Source organism: Azolla caroliniana, unplaced genomic scaffold, assembly GCF_043228905.1.
Source record: "Azolla caroliniana isolate FFs.n. ecotype wild unplaced genomic scaffold, voAzoCaro1.0.p SCAF_18, whole genome shotgun sequence".
NCBI lineage: Eukaryota > Viridiplantae > Streptophyta > Polypodiopsida > Salviniales > Salviniaceae > Azolla > Azolla caroliniana.
The window spans coordinates 1,612,973-1,631,457 of NW_028230453.1; the positions used below are offsets into that span (position 1 = coordinate 1,612,973).

Here is an 18,485-nt window from a genome sequence, read left to right on the forward strand (position 1 = left end):
CCTAAAACACATACACCCACTTGTTAGAATTAGAATTTTTATGGTTCATAAAGAGGCCAATTTTGACCTATGGGACCAAAGTATACATGTGTTCTTGATATATGTCTCCTTCCTAAGAAGGGGTATTCATACATTGAAGCACAAAGTCTCTATGTGTGAATAAAGCATACACATATGAGCTCAACCTTCTCGGTGGTGTCTTAAGTATGGCACTTAAGTCATCACCCCCTCTTAGTATAGTATGTCAGCATATCTTGAACGAATTACACTATATGTCAAGCATGTGAAAAGCAAGTGACATTCGTCCTTTGCCATGCCTTCATTGCATACTTTGCATGTTGAGAGAGAGAGAGTTAGGGTCCTCAAGGATTTTAGTACATTCTATTCCTATATGGATTGTGGACCATAACCATCCATAGTCTCTAATCGCCTTACTCACGTATACTCCCTTCCCTCCTTATGTTCGTCACAAACAACACCAATACCCTCCTTACCTGACAAGGAGGATTTTGGAAATTCCAATTGGTTTCCTCTAGCTCACTTGAAATACCCACATGTCCTCTAAATCCTATACCCCTTTTGCATACCCCTAGATAAGAGGATCCTTTAAATTTCTAGTACCTTTTTTGAATTGCCGCACTTCCAAAAGCTGACGAGATAACCCTAGGAACATGCAAGGAGAACTCTATTATAAATCTTAGTGCTTTTTCAAAGTAGGTCTAGGTGATGCAAAAGTAAACGTTTGTGATCATGCAAAAGTAAATTTGAATTTGACAGCATGATTACTCTCTTAACAACATATAGAACTCAATTCAAGACAATGAACTTTAGATTTGATATGTTATTTGTTTGACATGATCATTGTTAATATGGAATTGTGTAGCTTGGGTTGGAAGGTTGAGATGCATTATCTTGAAAGGAGGTTAGAACCATACAAACCATAGTACATAATATACTGGAATGCATTGACCAACATTCTTTTTCATATGAATGCAAACGAATGCGTATGTTATCAAAATACTCTTATGTTTTTTTTTACATTTTGTAGCTTACCTTTCTTACCTTCAAATAAATTGTACCTTTTAATAAATAATGAATACAAGATTATGGTATTTACTATACTTTTGAGGGTGTTTCCCATACCCAAATGATTGAAAATATTCTCGAATGCGAATGCACGTATGGTATGTATGGTTCATACTATGATACAAACCCTTATAACTTACTTACAGCATAGTTCACCATTTGTATTTTAAATGTCATACATAAACTAGCAGAGTGTTTCAGTTGCAAAGTATGGTGCCAAGTCTAGATCAGATTTAGTACAATAGAATCTAAGTTTATGCAAAATATAAAAAGCTCGAAATAACTCGCCAGATTAGAAAACTCCCAGATTCCTTACCATCAAACAAAACCCATGCATACACAATGTATGGACACCCTTGGACATGTTATATATACTGGCTCTATAGTAATGAGATTCATTTTCACACGTTTATTCACCTGTAGTTACGATACGGAGATGACAACAAGGACTCAATAAAATGCCACATACATTAAAAATGTCTTCCGATGCAAATGGTTGTATACCAGTATTCTACTGTGTGTAAGACATCATAATAAAATTTTGGAGATCAGCCTCATCCGATGATTCTGACTCACACTCCGAATCTGACAAGTAATCAATAAGGTATGGCATGGGCAATGGCTTTCCAAAGCTCCTCACATGCTTCAAAATCCCAGATTTTCTTCCTTGCAAAATTTTTGATTCCTCCTCTTCAGTAAGATCTTCACCCAAAAGCTCAGTTACAGATGCTCTTCTTCCATTCCCATCACGATGATCGTTATATATTGTCGTCGGTATCTCCCATTCTTGAGCTGTCAGTATATGTGAAGAAACACGATCAATGTAAGGATTTCAGAGATGTGATTGCATCCAGCACAAGCTTAATCAGTGTTACAATTTAATCAAATCATCAACAAAGAGCTTTCCTTAAGATATTTTAGTTCCTGTAAACCTAATCTTACATAGAAAAATGGAAGGAATGAGCTAAAAAAATGAAATTTCAATTGTCATATTAATGTATCCTAATTTAAATTGACACTATTGTGTAAGTCTTCGGCTTTTATCATATGTAATTTGACACTATTTCAACATGAGATTTTTTGAGAGTTAGCAACATTTGTTTGCTGAACATGGTCACTTAAAATTACATAGGTGGATCTAGAGAGCACTTTATTGTTCATTATATTTTAGATAATAGATACAATCAACCGTATTCAATCAACCCCAAGAATTTCTAGTCGAAACTTAATTTCATGGGAGCCATTACTAAATGCATTTTAACTGCTGTTATTCACCTGGGTCATTGGACCTTCTCCTGTAACCAGCTGAACTAACTGGAATCACATCAAAGTCCTCAAATGGACCAAGAATTGAAGTTCTCCAGTTCCGTTTGCTTTCCAGTTGTAAATTGTCTGCATGAAAAATGGATAAGGCCTAAGATTTTTCAGTCTCCAATGTCATTTAAAACTTTTTATTGTGATGGAGTACGATGAACACATGATGTTCTGTTTATTCGATGCAAGTTTCATCTCTCAGCATACAACAAATCTTTGATTGTAAAGGCATATGCCTGAGTGGATGTGTATGTATTCAACCCCCCTCCTCATCCTTGAGAGAGCATTAGTGACATCGATTAACTTGTTGTGCCCAGGTCACAAGGTTGGTGCAAAAATGCTTAGCAACTGTTTGAGGTCTTCATTGACAGATATTATACAATATTTGCTCCTTTCATGTCCAATGGAAAGACTTCTGTGATCCTTTCCATCTATCATCAATACTTTCAAGTTGACGATACTAAAGTTTATACTTCAAAACTCTCTTTAACTAGTTCCAGAATTTTGCATCTTCAAAAGAGAGGAATTCAGGGAAGAAAATTGGCATACCTTCATGGTTATATACAACGCTGACATGCTGATTTTTGCTGCTCTTAATAATCTTTATATACACAATCACTCCAATAATGATTACAAGAAATACCAGCAACAATATTAGCATCCCAATATATGCATATGATGGACTTTCTTTTCGTGGCATAGATGAACTGTGCAAATTATGAGAGCTAGTAAATATCAGGTAAAGTTGTCTCAATGTGGATGGATCTGGAAGTTTGATACAAAAACCATCTGCTGTAGCAGTCCATCCTTCAACACATTCCGAACAGTCAGGACCTCCATGCCCTATATAACACCATAAAATCTTTAGTAGCTCTATGAAATATATGTAATTTCAAAAATAATTTTCATAGTAAAACATTCCTGGTTATTCTAATCTTCCTTGGATCAGAGTAACATTGGTTTCTCTATCTATCACATGTCTGTCTACAAACAAGGAATGAAGAATATCATTCGCAGCCGGACCTCATTTATGGGACACATAAGCTAATTGTCACTATTATAACCACAATAAATTGCAACTTGCATAATGTTTTGTATTTTGACATAAGACTGTACAGTTCTAAAGGAACTACATAAACAAGAATTGATAAAATATAGTTTTTGAAAGAATTCCCCAGGTTAATTCTTGAATATAAAGAAGAGTCGACAATATTATTTTGAAAGAATTTTGATGTCTTTACCTTCAAAGCAACTACACTCCCCAGTGGTGTCAAAGCAAATGCCATGTCCACTGCAGACTATTTGTCTATTTGCTGATTTTGTCAGACAACTTGAAGCCACGTATGGACAGTCATCTTGGCAACATGATGGAGAATCTGTAGTAGCACTCTTTCCATCCCAAGTACATCTTTCTCCTATCTCACATATCCCATTCCCACAAACACCTGTCCTCGTTACCTCTTTTATTGAAGAAACATTTGCTTCCACAACTTCCTGAGGAAGTAAAACTTTTCAGAAGACCTGTTTCTCTGCTTCGAAATACAACTTAATTTTACCATGAATATACCACGGAATTAGAAGGCCCCATGATATTGAGCATCCCAGGACGAAGATGTTGCTTTATGATGGTTGATGTCATGTTAATCGAAGGCTGCTCTGATCAATAAAACTGAAATTTAGAAGATAATCACAATAATATTGAAGAATGTAAAGATTGTCTTGTTTGCAGACATCGAGCATGGTTCATGGAAACTATGTACTTACACTGTTTAACAATATTCCAACTGTCACATTCATATGCTGCAAATATCCTTTTTCAGCAAACAAATTACTCTGATTTTTAGCCCCTTTCGAGCTACTATTATCAACATGGACATTTACAACAGACATGGAATCTTGTGAGGCATGGATATGAGAGGAAATCTGCAAAAAACGTTTTATGTTTCAATTCCTTAACATACGTTTAAACCTTAAACCCTAAACCTGAAACTAGCCATGCATCAGCATCTTTTATGCATATAAAAATGCACTCAACAATTTGTGAAGAAAAAGAGGGGAAATAACAGTTTCAATTAGTTAAAAATAAGAAAAGTGAACTGTTTTTGAACTTACATATGCGACAGCCTTTTGGATCAACAATGATGTAAGCATATTATCCTTTGATAGTAAAGAGCTCGAATTGACATTTGCAGATAGGGATAATGTTATGGCAGTAGCACATGTGCTATCATTTCCATCACAAACATGGCATTCATCCACATTCCCACTCTCGCAACATACCCCTTTTTCATCTCGTATGCTTGAACAACATTTGTTGTGAGAATCAACTGCACTACTTATTCAAACAACAAAGTGTTAATTTAATCTATTTTTAAGAATCAAACAAAAAATGCAACCTAAGTAGATACTCACATGGCATCACCGTTGCATATGCCACAAGCATCGAGTATACCACTTTCACAGCAATTTCCATCCTGCCAAAGATGAAAATAGAACAATATTGATATAGACAGTAAACCATCAAGTTCAAGTTCACTACAATATCAAACATAAAGTTGTTACGAAAATTCTGAATTGTGAATTGAGAGCCAAGACCAATTAGCAATTAGGTAGATTATGGTTTCACTGGCTGCCACCACGGACATTATTCAATATTGCTTTCAACAGAATATGGATGTCTGCCACCAGCGTACCAATTGAACTGACTCCTGAGTTCCACATTTCACTTCTAAGAAGAACTAGCTGTTTTTATGTTGGTACAAAAATTGTGGGAAGTATTGGAAAATTAACAAATAGAACCTTGCATTATTCCAATACCAAGGATAATGTGTTTTCCACATTCCTTAATTAATTCACGCTTTCTATTTTCACAGTAGTGTGAGAGAACCTTGTCAAGCTTTGCTGTTGAATTTCTGCAACATGTTTGTTTAAAGTCCACAAGTTTGCAACAATTTACAGTGTTATTAGTACTATAACCAAGAAACCCGCTGCAATTTGTCAGCTTTTCACAGTTCAAACCTTCCCAGCCATCAAAGCAAATGCATGCATCATCCTACAAATGGGAATCACCAAAAATTTCAACATACTTTGTAAAAATAAGATATAAGCTGACAAGGTGAAAAAATATTACATTACTCCCTAATACCAAATCATCAGAACTAAAGAAGTTATTATCATGGCACGCATATTATATTGAAATTATGAATTAATGAAGGTTTCTTAATTGTGTTTTTTTGAAGTAAGAAAATTTATTGATTTTCTTTATTATAATAATAAATTTTGGAAGGATAAGAGTAATCTAGAAATGGCATTATTCTATATAAAGATTGTGAATTCTCTTCCTTGGGTGGAAAGACAAGAATATCCCACGTTTTATTTTCATCAAGTTATACAGTCTCGATGCCTTCTTCTCGGTCTGTTAAATATCATTAAAGTTCATCATCGTCTCCCTTTTGGCTCTATGCATTGGGTATATTGTGAAACCCTTCTTAAACACCATTTGTTTGAGATAATTGCTTTACTCAGTCTGAGATGTAGCATTGATTAGCTGACTTGGTCTACTCCATGGTTGACAAGTGAACATTTCTGCTCCCAAGTTCGAACTTTTGAAAATCCCTTGTTTGGCTACAATCGTTGAATCGGATTGCTCGCCCACCTCGTCAGAGCAGGTACACTATACTCAATCTGAGATGTAGCATTGATTAGCTGACTTGGTCTACTCCATGGTTGACAGTTGAACATTCTGCTCCCAAGTTCGAACTTATTTGAAAATCCCGTGTATGGCCACAATCGTTGAATAGGATTTCTCACCCACCTCGTCAGACCATGTACACTATGTCATGAATGTATTGACACTCCAAACTGCTATGGTATTCCTAGCCAACCTGTATCAATGTATCTTCTCTTTCAACAATCCCCGTCCAGTGATCATTCTATGACAATCTTTCAGGTCTTCCAGTACAGGACTGAAACTGTTTGAACGTCACTGTTTTAAGTCTCAGTGCCCTCTCCATCCTTCTCCATCATAACGACCAACACCTTGCCATTCCCATTTCGTCGGGAGATAAATATTTCCATCTCCATTTGGTGCACCTCTATCCATGCAGAGGCTGCAATAGCTTGAACGTTGAGGCCATCAATAAGCCCATTCTCCCGTTTCAGAGGTTGTTTCCATTGTTCTTGCACAGAAGTGGTCTATTGAGATGGTACCTGTGCCAAATATGGTCTTAAATATCCTTCAAAGATCTTCTGTCTAATTCCACATCCCATCCATGATTCTCACTGGATGAAAAGTGTCTGTCAACCTTAGCTTTCTGGATGTATCTGCTACAGATACCTTTCTTGTTCTTCGCATCGAATTATTGGCCTATCTGCCTGATTTAGATGCACATAACTTGAAATCCAACTGTCCAAAAATGATTGCAGTGGAATCATACCATCCAATAAAGAAGTGAATATAGTCTGTGGATACTTACATCCCACTATGGATCCGGGAGGCTTGCTCCCTTTAGGATGAATAGGGATTTTTACAACTCTCAGCCTTTCCACCTGCCCATTCAACGGTCAGAAATTTTATCTCCACAATGCTTGAAATACCCTTCAAACTTACATAAGTGAAACTCTCCTCCTGGATCAGCCCTTGGTTTTGCTTTGCTTTTTTATCAGGGTATCCACACAGATGCGATCAGGATCAAGATCTAACAGAAGTCCAAGATACTCGATCAGTGAACACTTTTGTCAGTAGTTTATGTACTTGCCCACCAACAAGTGTTTTGCTTCCTGGCAGAATCCAGAAAGGAAATCACATGCCCATGGTTGGGTGTTGTTCTCAGGTGGCATAACAACTTCTGGAGGGAAATGTCATATCCATAGTTGTACATTGGTTCTTGACCTTCGTAAGGGAATGCCATACCCAGTATCAGGCATCAGTTCCGGCATATCCTCACAAATTAGGATACAAAATGCCATACGCATGGTTGGGCATGGGCTTTAAGATGCTCAGTTTCCTTCACTATCGATTTCTTCCCAAAAGCCAGAAAGTACACCCAGATCATCCTACTATATAATCAAATGTCAGAATGAAGTAGGTTGAATCCATGGTTCTTTTGCAAATGTCCATGATGCAAGTTATCACTTCCCAACACATCAGTTACTACTGCTAAATTACTCTTTTGTTACTATTGGTAAATTACTCTCTGAACTTATCCCCATGAGTGTCAAAAGCTCCAGTGGCTGAACCACTGATGCCAAATCTTGTCATGGAAAGATAATCAATACATAGACCATACTAACCAGCCAATACACCACGTGCAGAATATATTTTGGTGTTCAAATTGGAAAAAAAAGATATATTAACAAACTAATTGCATTCGTTAACTGGTCTATGCACAATCACTACCAAGATGTAATTCCTTCATTTCTTGAGATTATATCATGTAGACTTGTGGTATGTATACATGTGAGCAATATTGATCTATCTCAGAAGGATAGATAGCTTGGATACAGTATACTTTGAGCTTTAAATCATTTCTATACTGACAATTCTTCTATGATGCACCTTATACTAACTGGCATTGTGATAGGTAGCATTAGGCTCTTGTATGAAATTGTAGCCTGAAATAATGAGCTGACCTTATATGAAGCTTGGTAAATATTTGACTGTTTTACATGTTTCTAATCCTAGAAAAGGAATGCTGATGCAAAAATTAATATTTGCACCCTTCAAAGCATCATATGCACACAATTGTAGAAATCATATAAAATCCTTTCACAATATTCCAAATCAGCAAATATTCTAATTAAACTTCATTAAGTTACCTGACATATTCCATTCTTTGAGCATCCATTGCCACAATATGTTTTTGAATTGTTCGCCCTTGTAAAAGAAGATTGATTGAGTGGCTTCTTTGGAAGACAATGTGAATCATCCACTTTCATACCAGCTCCATCTACACACTATTAACTTTTTTCTCTCTTCTCTCCTCTGTTCTCTCTTCTCTCTTTGAAGGACAACAATGCAACCACAACAGCTCATCAACAAAGAATCATCACAGTTTTCTGTCATTCCATCACTTGATCTCATGCTATAAGTCAACAGCTACACAAGTAGGGTTTCAGAATAGGTTACAATAGATAGGAACTAGCAATTTTTGTTCACGTTGGCCAAGTTGATATGAACCATGACTCTCAACCTTTGTCATCAACAAATAAAGGCCATTATCACCCAATAACATAGGTGCTTCGGTCACTTGGAGAGTTTCCCATCTTGGATGAGGCCATATTCGAAATCCTTTGAAGGCAGACATTTCAATCTATCTAAGTTCAGAATCTTATGCGCTTAACAAACAAGATTCTTGGTACTTACATTTAATTATATTTATTTTAGTTTACTGTTCTCGAAGATGAGACAACATTTTAGGATGTAATCATTTTTCGGTCTCATAGGCTATTTCAGCTATTTTGGCCTCTTTCTTTCTAATGTCAAGGGTGTGATTTAACCTTGCTTCTCTGGACCAACAGACAACCACTCTATAGCAGGGTTTGGAACACAGTTGCAGTCCCCATTTACCAATAATCTGATCAGTACTTCGTTCTCTCTTGCTAACTAGAAGTAAACCCACTCCACTGTAGAATACCTGCTATATTTGATAACCCTACGGTCAAGACAAATGTCACAAGAATAACTACTTGAAGAAAGTGAATGCTTTGAAGAATACTTGAAGATCAGCACCAACACTTGAACACAGCTATCAACAATGTATAATCAAATACAGGAAAGAAGGTATGTATTTGAGAAAGAAGAATGTGAATGATTTGAAAAAATTCTTGAAGGTCAGCACCAACACTCAGACATAGCAATCAACAATATATAAACAAATACAAGCAAGACAGTATGCACTCTTTCATAAACAAATTGTGCCAGATGTTATTGCCAAAAATAGAGGAAGAAACGTAACGATAATTATGAATTCAAGATTAGTTTTGGTGGGGCTGTTGAAGACTAGAAGGAAACAGTTGTCCCACAGGCCACGGATAAAGAGTTCAAGAATGATACCCATCTTCTTGATCATCAAATACACGAAAAAAGGCCAGTCATGCCATCCATTTCATTGGCATAGTGATACAGTTCACATTAAATTCTGATGGAGAATAAGTCCATACAAAAATGAATTCATCTATCTAAGAGGAGAATAGCAGGAGGGCCTGTGTGCATTCACATGGATTGCCAATATTGATAGTAAGTATACCCTCCCATATACATTACCTCCACTGGTGAATGCTGGAATTTAAAGTCAAGTATCAATGTGAAAGATTTTTCTTTCTTTCCTATTATTCTAAGAAGGCGGGGTGCCAGATGAAAAGGAAAAATACTTGCTGCCATATAAGGGCCTGCAATCTTGTAAACATTAGCAGTGAGCAGAGGTGCAGACAAATGGTAATCAGGGATCCAACTTTATGAATCCCCTCTACGTAAATTTCTAGCTGATTTAGACATTTCTATTGCAAAATAATAATAAAACTTCATCTTGCAATTTCCTAATGAGTGCATAAGATTTGGTTCTTTTTAGTCATTTATTTCAATGGTGTACAGCATGCATTCCAGATTTTACTATAATGTTCATAAACGGTGTGTAGATGCATGTTCTATGAAAGAAAGAGCTACACAATCACCTGAACAATCCTCTCACTATAGGGACTGCCTGATGTCCACGGTCCAACAAGCCAAGCATAGTCTTTGCAAGGCTGCAAAATAAAGATGTGAAGACATCCAATAAATTTAAAATGACATCTTGTAGATAATACATTTCTTTTATTTCAATGGTATATTATACCTTTGGACATGAGCAACAGGCATTGCTCCCTTAAAAAACCAATAATGAACATTTAAAACAACCATGTTTGTAATGACATACAGACAGCATGCAGAAGATATATTTGTTGTCATCTCAATCAAGAACTAGAAGAAATGTGTCAGTTTTACCCAGAATTTGTTAAACCCCATTATCTTCATCCAGGATCCATGAGAATACATTAAGCATCTTTGGGCAAAATTCAGAATTAGATATTTTCCAGGTACTTGTCACCACTTACATAGTTGTATATATGCATGAGTTGTCCACTTTCAATGTATAGGATAGACTTATTCAAGGTTGAGGAATTATATTAATTTCCTTTTCACACATTTCGACCAAGGTTTTAAGAAGTCTAGGAAACCCTGCATAACACTATGCATTATATTATAAAGAGCAAATAGATCCACGTGGGTGGTAATTGACATGCCTGATACTGTTTTCCGAAAGGGGATAGACAGATTTGGGATTACTCAGCAAGGGAACAAAGATTCTCCCCACAGATTATTCACAGGACAATGCCAGTTTTAAGTACATACATGAAACTCCTTTATGAATCAGATGCAGAGCCTAGGAGAAGAAAGAGCACAATAATGAAAACACAAGTCACCAGGGATTCAGAAATGGATAATGGAAAATATTCAAACCTTCATTGTACAATAAAGATAAAAATGTGTTTTACAAATTCGTTTTTCACAATCAAATGTTGAAAACAGAGTTGAAAACGTTGCCTTGCTATTAAGAGATTATCATGTGTGCAACATTAAAAACAAAGTGTTAAGGCAACACTGCTTTCAGAAAGTGCATAATAGCGCATGGAAGATAATGACATAGTTGTATACTAGGCAGTAAAATTTCAGGAGTACCAATTCAAAGTTAAAAACAGTTCTTTAAATATAACATAAAGAAGATAAGAACATTCAAAGAGAAATAGATGTCCTCAACTTTAAGGAATGTTTTCCAATGACAATTATGAAAATCATGTGTTGCGCAATCAAAATGATATTGTCTAAAACAAGCTGGTTATTTTGTACAATCTAAAAGAAAAAATTCTGAATATCTACATCTTGAACTTTGATAAGAAACGTGTAAATTGTATGCAGTTAAAAATGAAATGTTAATGATGTCACATATATCCAAACGTAATATTAGGAATCAAATTAATGATCGGTATATAATAAGAGTAAGGAAAATAATGGATTAAGGGTGCTTGACCACACTACCCAGCCCCAAGAAGGACATGAGCTCAGACATAGAATATCATCAGTGTTCCATACCATCGAGTATCACCTTACGCTATACACTGGTAGTTGAAGAATGAATGATAAAAAGAGAGCTTAGCGTCATCAATAGAGTCTCAATGACATTTTAAGAAGGGAGGGTGGCTAGTCCCCTTTATATTTCCCAGCATTTAGCACTCCCAGACAACATGATCCTACATGTCATGGATCCTTTCGGAGTTTGTCCCAAGCCATAGGATAGTTGGTTTCCTACTTATCCTACCCGTTAACAATTAAAATTAGCTTCAGATTTCGTCCTTAAGGGTATAGCAATAACATGTAAAGAAACAGAACATGAAGATTCTTATATGGAAGAAATGTTATAACTAACAAAACCTAACTGCCCTAGAAGAAAACAAGAAACAGAAAAAGAATCTCACTATTACAAATAAAAAGATGGCATAACATTGAAAGATACCTTGATAAAACCTTTAGATTTATATGAATCGTGATCATTTTTAGGTTTCACAAATTAAACTGCAAGACGCTTGATAAGACTTTTGAACAGTCATAAAAAACTCTGATTGGCCTCAAAACATGGTGCTCTTCATGGTATTTGTCTACTTTTATTCTTATCCAATAATTATACTAAGGCGAAAACAAAATAGGAATAGAATGAACCTCTTTCAAGAATGTTTCCAAAACAAAAAACCTCTGACTGAAACAGTAGCATGGTATTGTCTACTTTTATTATTATCCAATAATTATACTAAGGGGAAATCAAAATAGGAATAGGATAGACCTCTTTCAAGAATGCTTCCAAAACAAGAAACCCCTGACTGAAACAGTAGACCAATATCAGATTAAGTCACAAATAACAGCTAATGAACACAAGGAATATTATTAAAATCTCATGCAAAACAGAGAGAATATTGATTTCAGCTTAAAGAGAGCCAACTGGTCATAGTTGTCCAATTTTGCCGTCATGATGCTTTAGGAGGCAGCAGCCTTAAAAGCTAAGAACCCAAATATCAAAAGCGTATCAGCCAACATTGGGTTCTCCTTGGTTATTTTCTGCATATGAAATTCATTTTCTGCAATAATGTGTTTCAGCTCCATGTTTCTGTTATCTTATTATTAATAGTGCTTCCAACAAGATGAGACACAAAAAGAGTTCTTCTAGACCTGTGCAAAAAGATTTATTCTTTTATGTAATTCTAGTATAAAATGGCATTATAAAATACTAACTGGCTTTCAAACTGGGCATATTTATATTTTGTAAGGCCCTGCTTTAAAAAGGTGAGTCCCAACTCCCACCCTCACAATTCACTCAATTATATAGTCGACTTATTGCCCTGTAGATATCTGATGGGTTTTAATCAGTGCACTTAGACTAAGGTATTCTTTCATTCTGTCTTTGGGAACTCGTTTCCAATGTTTAACTTAATTTAAGAATAAGAAAATGTTCCTGTGGGAAAGGGTAAATATACTTTGGATTAGCATTACAATAAATGTCATTATCTGAACTTTATGGGATATATGTCCTTGTAAATATGCTGTTAGAATTTTAAGAAAGAAAGAAACTTTATTTACTTTAAAACTCTCGTACCTGAGAATTGCACGGTTCTTCATGCTTCAATTGTGGTTTCAGACAATGATCGACTATTTTCCCTTTCTGATTGCACGTTACGTTTCTGACCCTCTTGCTTCCACCACAAGTCTTAGGACAAGCACTCCAGCTGGAAGCATCCCAATATGAAGCATTGCAAGCTTGTACAAAACAATTTCTGATCTCTACCAGTCCACCTGTTTCACAATAACTAGGCTTCACAAGATTTCCAAGACTGTCAACGCAAACTTCTTTTCTGCAATGAAAATCACTAATTTAAGTATCAGATAAAAATGCTGATTAAAATAATGATGAAATTATGATCAGTTTGACCATTGTCTTCTAAAAGGATAAGTGAGTACCTTGTCTGATAGCCCCATCCACAACTTTCACTGCATTCATTCCATTGAAGAGGATGGATTTTATACGTCATACAGGCAAAATTACTACAAGTCTACAAGAAAGAATATATAAGTAATGAACTCTCTCCTCTCCAACTGTCTTTAGCTTGTACATTGATGAATTGGAATAAATGGTTGAGTTTGTACGACAAGAAGGCATTGAAGAGGTTACCACTGGGAATGATCGTGAAGACTCTGAATAACGATAAATCATGCATTGTTTATGACAATGAGGCAATAGAAACCATACAAAGATTCAAATAACTTGGGCTTGAAATTTCCCCCAATCACAGATAGAATGAATGTGCTACTCACTGCTTCGGAGACAGAATGAGTGCTTACTATGCATTTGTGAACATATAAAATGAAGGAAAATATAAATATGGGGGTTTCTCATGAAGTACCTCTTTGACACTTGGGTGACACTTCAAGTGATAGAGTGGTATAATGATAAAAAATGTTCAGCGCTCTTACTTCTAGAGATAAGGAGACACAAAGAGGGCCTCAAGGGAAAGCTCGTCATTGAAATGCTCTCCATAGGCAGAGAAACATAATAGATTCCTTCCATGTGGATACTACTAGGAACACTCATCGTGGTGTATAAGCAAGCAGCCCAGCAAGAGTGGATTCACAATTTAGAGGAATCACAAAAACTAGATCCATGTCATTGTACAAGCATTAAAGCTATGGAATCCTGTCAGAGCTCAGACAAGCCCCGCATAATGAACCACTGGGGGCGAATGTACCACCACACATTATCTCTGAGAGAAATATCCAAGCAGCAGGGGATCCAACAGACAACATAAAGTTATACTAAAAACTTTACAATTGATGATGTCTATGATAGGCATCTATCTCTTCAGAAGTGAACATATCAAAGTGCTTCTTGAGTATCTTGTAATCGTGAGCATAAAGACCAGACCCAATGAAGCCAGCCCATATAATAAATATACGCCCTATTAATGATATCACTAGAGAACTGCTCCCTAAGAGATATATAAATATTCTATAACCCAGCACATGAAAGCCATAGACTAGGGTACATCACAGATCACAAGCATACAAATGAAACGAGAAATGAACTAGAGACTACAGCACAAGATCCTCAAACATGGGCCAGTGCAGCTGCTAAGGTATCTACAATTAGGCCTACATCAACAGTTTGGCACTGAAAATAAACAAACTGGAAGATTGATATGATGCGATCAAATAGAGGTTCAAAGTTGACTGAGAAACTCTGATTGTTTCCAGCATGCAGCCAATGGTATAACTGAGTCAGTACAGCATCCTGCTGATTATTTTACACAAAATATGAAAAGAAAGATACATTTATCATCTGGTTGTGCTAGATTCAAGGGACTCAAACACCCTCTCAGATCCAAACAAGGAAGCAGATCTAAAATTTCTAAAAACACCAAGCTCGAGCATCTGTCGAGTCATCTGACCCAGAAGACATGTATTTTCACACTTGCCCACAATTGATGTAGTGCCTGCAGGGGGCGGGGGGAGGGAGAGAGACAAGGTAGACCTGGTTATCCACAAAACAACAATCTGCATGTGATAAATGCATAGAGGACCAAGGGCAACTTCACACTCACCGGTGAATAAGTGAGGGACTTTCCGCCTCTATGTAAGATCCAGCAAGAGGTAGTGTACCAAACCGTATTGAATTACAGCTGGTTAGACTATAAGAAACAACAAGCAATTAATAGATGCATAAGGAGACATCTTTGAGATGTTGGCCAATAGATCCATGCATATAATTGCATATGTCTATGCGCTCCAGTACAGGGATCTTTAATTTGCTGATTATTTAAATCATATTTCAGATCTAGTGGAAATCCTCTCATTGACGTGTTTTCTCGTGTTTCATGATAAAGGATGAGAGGTACCACCCTGATTGTCTTCACACCCATTCAGATTCCAAGGACAGTTTCATCTGTTCCATTCCCAATAAGAGCCTCTCTATCTCCAATAACCCTACAATGGAAAAGTTGAAGAAAATATCCATTGATTAGTTTCTACATTTTTCAGCCACATACCTGGTTCTAAAAGGAGGCCGCATTTCAGAGAAACATTATTCTAGTAGTCTTAATAATTTTGTATTTTGTCTGCCCTCATTGTTATTCCTAATGAGAAGTAAATGCTTTTTGTATTCATCAGATGTGCACTATAGGTATTTATGGTAATGTCGATGCAATCAACTATGAAAGGTAGTGTTTCCTTTCAATTGTTCAAGGGAAGGTCGAAAAAATGGTTTGATCCAACAGTTGATAACCTTATATCGCATGGCAATGTTTCCTTCCAAGTTCTAAATGTTCAACAGAATGCAGGATTTGAATGATACGCACACCCTTCAATTGTGACACAAGACAAATTGGGATTTTTAGCGATCAATCTACCTCAATATTCATTCTCATGCAATTACTATATATAATTTTGCACATTGCAGAAGAAACGTCAGACTGAGTAAGAAAGCAAACAAACTTGCAATCAGAGATCAACCTGTGAAGTTTCTGGAATGCCCAAATGGAGGCAATTCGAAATATTAACTGCAGTCAAATTTCTATCGAAACAGGATATGCCTTTTAATTTCTGTAAACAGTACAAAAAGCTTTTAACTTCCTGGTGAGCATCTAAATTACAAAATGCGCATGTTTACATCTGCAGGCAGAAAAAATGCATTGCAATATTGCAATATGTTCATGAATGCATATTATACAGAAGAGCAGAAGCCAATAGAAACCTTGCTATCTCCACATTTATGGTTACAAGATCCTGGTACAGTAGGGTACCAAAAGTATAACGAAGAAAACTTATTCACATATGTAATAGTTGGCTTCAATCTGCAATTTTTAGTTTTCCAATTGGTGCAAGTTTCCCCACCATCTGGTCACACAAAGACCATCATCAATAGATGTCTAAAACTTATTTTCTCTAAAAGATGTTCTAACAATCCATGCTGCTATTTGAATAAAAAGTTGATTCTAATTTAATGTTTCCTGAAGTATTTATATGCAGTGGCATGTTCAAAATTTACGTAACGCAAACAATCCTACATGCTTATATATAAAATATACTTAGACTCAGTCTGTATGCTCCTGACTGCATTAAGTGGCTTACTAGTGAGCCCATTTCTAGGTTCTTGTTCAACCATCAAATCTGATATCTGCAATAATCCTTGAACAATCTGCAGTCACACAAATATTTTCAAATGTCAAGAGTGTAAGCGCAATATCGTCTATGCATCAAAAACTTTCACGCGGATGGTGTAAAATTCTTCACATAACGTATAATCTTTCATATGTCAAAAGACTGAAAATTCAAAACATATTTAAAGTTACGTTTATAAATCGTTTTGTATCCATGGAAAGAAAATCTCATAAGAAATAAATGTGAAACAACCTATGACATCTTTATTGAACTGTTAGAGGTTCGTATGTCAAGACTGAGAACAAGTTGTGCAAACAAATTCCTATGTAGGAAAAAAAATCGTACGTAGAAAACCACAAAGTTGATTAAAATAACAACATTGAGAACAAAATGTGCCAAAAAAACCTACGGATTGGAATACAGAAATATATAGATAGATAGATTTTTCCATTATAACTGTTAATAGAAATATTACGTAAATCACTAACTAATATGTACTATCAAGGATAAAATAATCATTAATCGAGAGATATGATCGAGTAAAATATAAAGATGACATAGTCACCAACCCGGAGATATTAGAAAAGAGAGAAAAAAACACAAGCAAATAAATACTGACCAAAGAACAAATATTCATTAAAACCAGGAGATATCTAAGCCGAGAAAGTAAATTCACTAACCTGGAGGGATGCTGGGATCAGAAACGCAATCAAGAATGTGAAGTCGTGTAGCAGCTTCATCTTCATCTTTTTCTCCATCTTCTTCTCCTTCTCTGGTGATGAATGTGCTGTCTTTGAGAGGTCCCTGTAGATATAGAGGGTTTAGATGCCATGGAATCCTTTCCTTCTGGCGATTGAGCTTCCATAGCGAACGAACTGACGAGGAAGAAACGCTGAAGTGTACTGTGTATATATGTACATACATACATACATACACATTATACATATATGTGCATGCGTTAAAAACGAGGGAAATGGTTAATTCCTAAATTACCCCTCGTACTTTCTGCTAATATCAGAAAATGCCCCCCCACGTATAAAATACTGAGGATTGGTTTTATACGCGGTAGTATTGAAACTATGCATCTCCGTATAAATACAAGGGGGTAATATCGAAATGACACGCCTTGTATAAAAATACGAGGAATAGCATAGAAAATACGCCCGTTGTATTTATACAAGGGGGGTGACATATCGAGACTTCGCACCTCGTATGACACGAATGGCCTTTCCGAGATTGCCCCTTGTAAGAGGGGTATTTTTCAAGATTACCTCCTCATTTATTACCGCAAGACAGATGTGTATAATACAAGGGGTGGTGATCCCAATAAGCTTAGGTAATGCCGGTAGAGCCCCTCATATAACAAAGGTTAAAATCTCAAACGTGTGCATATAAGGTGGTATGTCTTAGTGTTCCACTTCAATATGTTGGTAGATGAATAAAAGAGGTTATATTGAAAACACCCCTTGTACAATAACATGGGGTAATATCAAATTAGCCCCTTCAAATGTATATGTATGTGTTTCCACTACGGTATTCTCATGTGCATAATATGCTCAAAGAAGAACGATCGTCAATAGTCATAATATCGTTGTAATAGCCCTCGTTATACCCCTGCTAATCAAAACATATGTTTTCACTCCCCCACTAATCCATAGCAACAAGTTTAAAATGTTTGTGTTTTCCCTTAACCTAAATGGTGGGGCTTCTAAATCAATTTTGTTCTCGTAATGCATGATTGCATCACGTGTCTCCATCTAGTTACTACGTTTTATAATGCAATTATGAGAATATCCTAAACTCAATGACATGCCACCTAGTTATCGTAGTGAATTCAACTCACGTTGCTTCA

General features: G+C 36.1%; 1 protein-coding gene across 4 annotated transcripts; it reads right to left on the reverse strand.

The window, feature by feature from the left end:
- Positions 1 to 1,536: 1,536 nt before the first annotated feature.
- Positions 1,537 to 17,506, reverse strand: LOC147852002 (uncharacterized). 4 transcript variants are annotated; one of them, XM_087333885.1, is made up of 17 exons: positions 17,314 to 17,506; positions 16,604 to 16,670; positions 16,227 to 16,369; positions 15,986 to 16,075; positions 13,442 to 13,533; positions 13,080 to 13,335; positions 10,072 to 10,143; positions 8,218 to 8,355; positions 5,288 to 5,452; positions 4,813 to 4,874; positions 4,513 to 4,732; positions 4,165 to 4,323; positions 3,968 to 4,051; positions 3,642 to 3,894; positions 2,950 to 3,243; positions 2,362 to 2,478; positions 1,537 to 1,878 (listed from the first exon to the last, which is right to left on the reverse strand). In XM_087333885.1, exons 1-17 carry the CDS (start codon positions 17,389 to 17,391, stop codon positions 1,598 to 1,600), a joined length of 2,571 nt encoding a protein of 856 aa, XP_087190011.1. In that variant the 5' UTR covers positions 17,392 to 17,506; the 3' UTR covers positions 1,537 to 1,597. The 4 variants fall into 4 exon arrangements, with proteins under 4 accessions (XP_087190011.1, XP_087190010.1, XP_087190012.1 ...); XM_087333884.1 differs by having other exon boundaries at positions 4,513 to 4,735; XM_087333886.1 differs by lacking the exon at positions 8,218 to 8,355 and having other exon boundaries at positions 4,513 to 4,735.
- Positions 17,507 to 18,485: the final 979 nt, after the last annotated feature.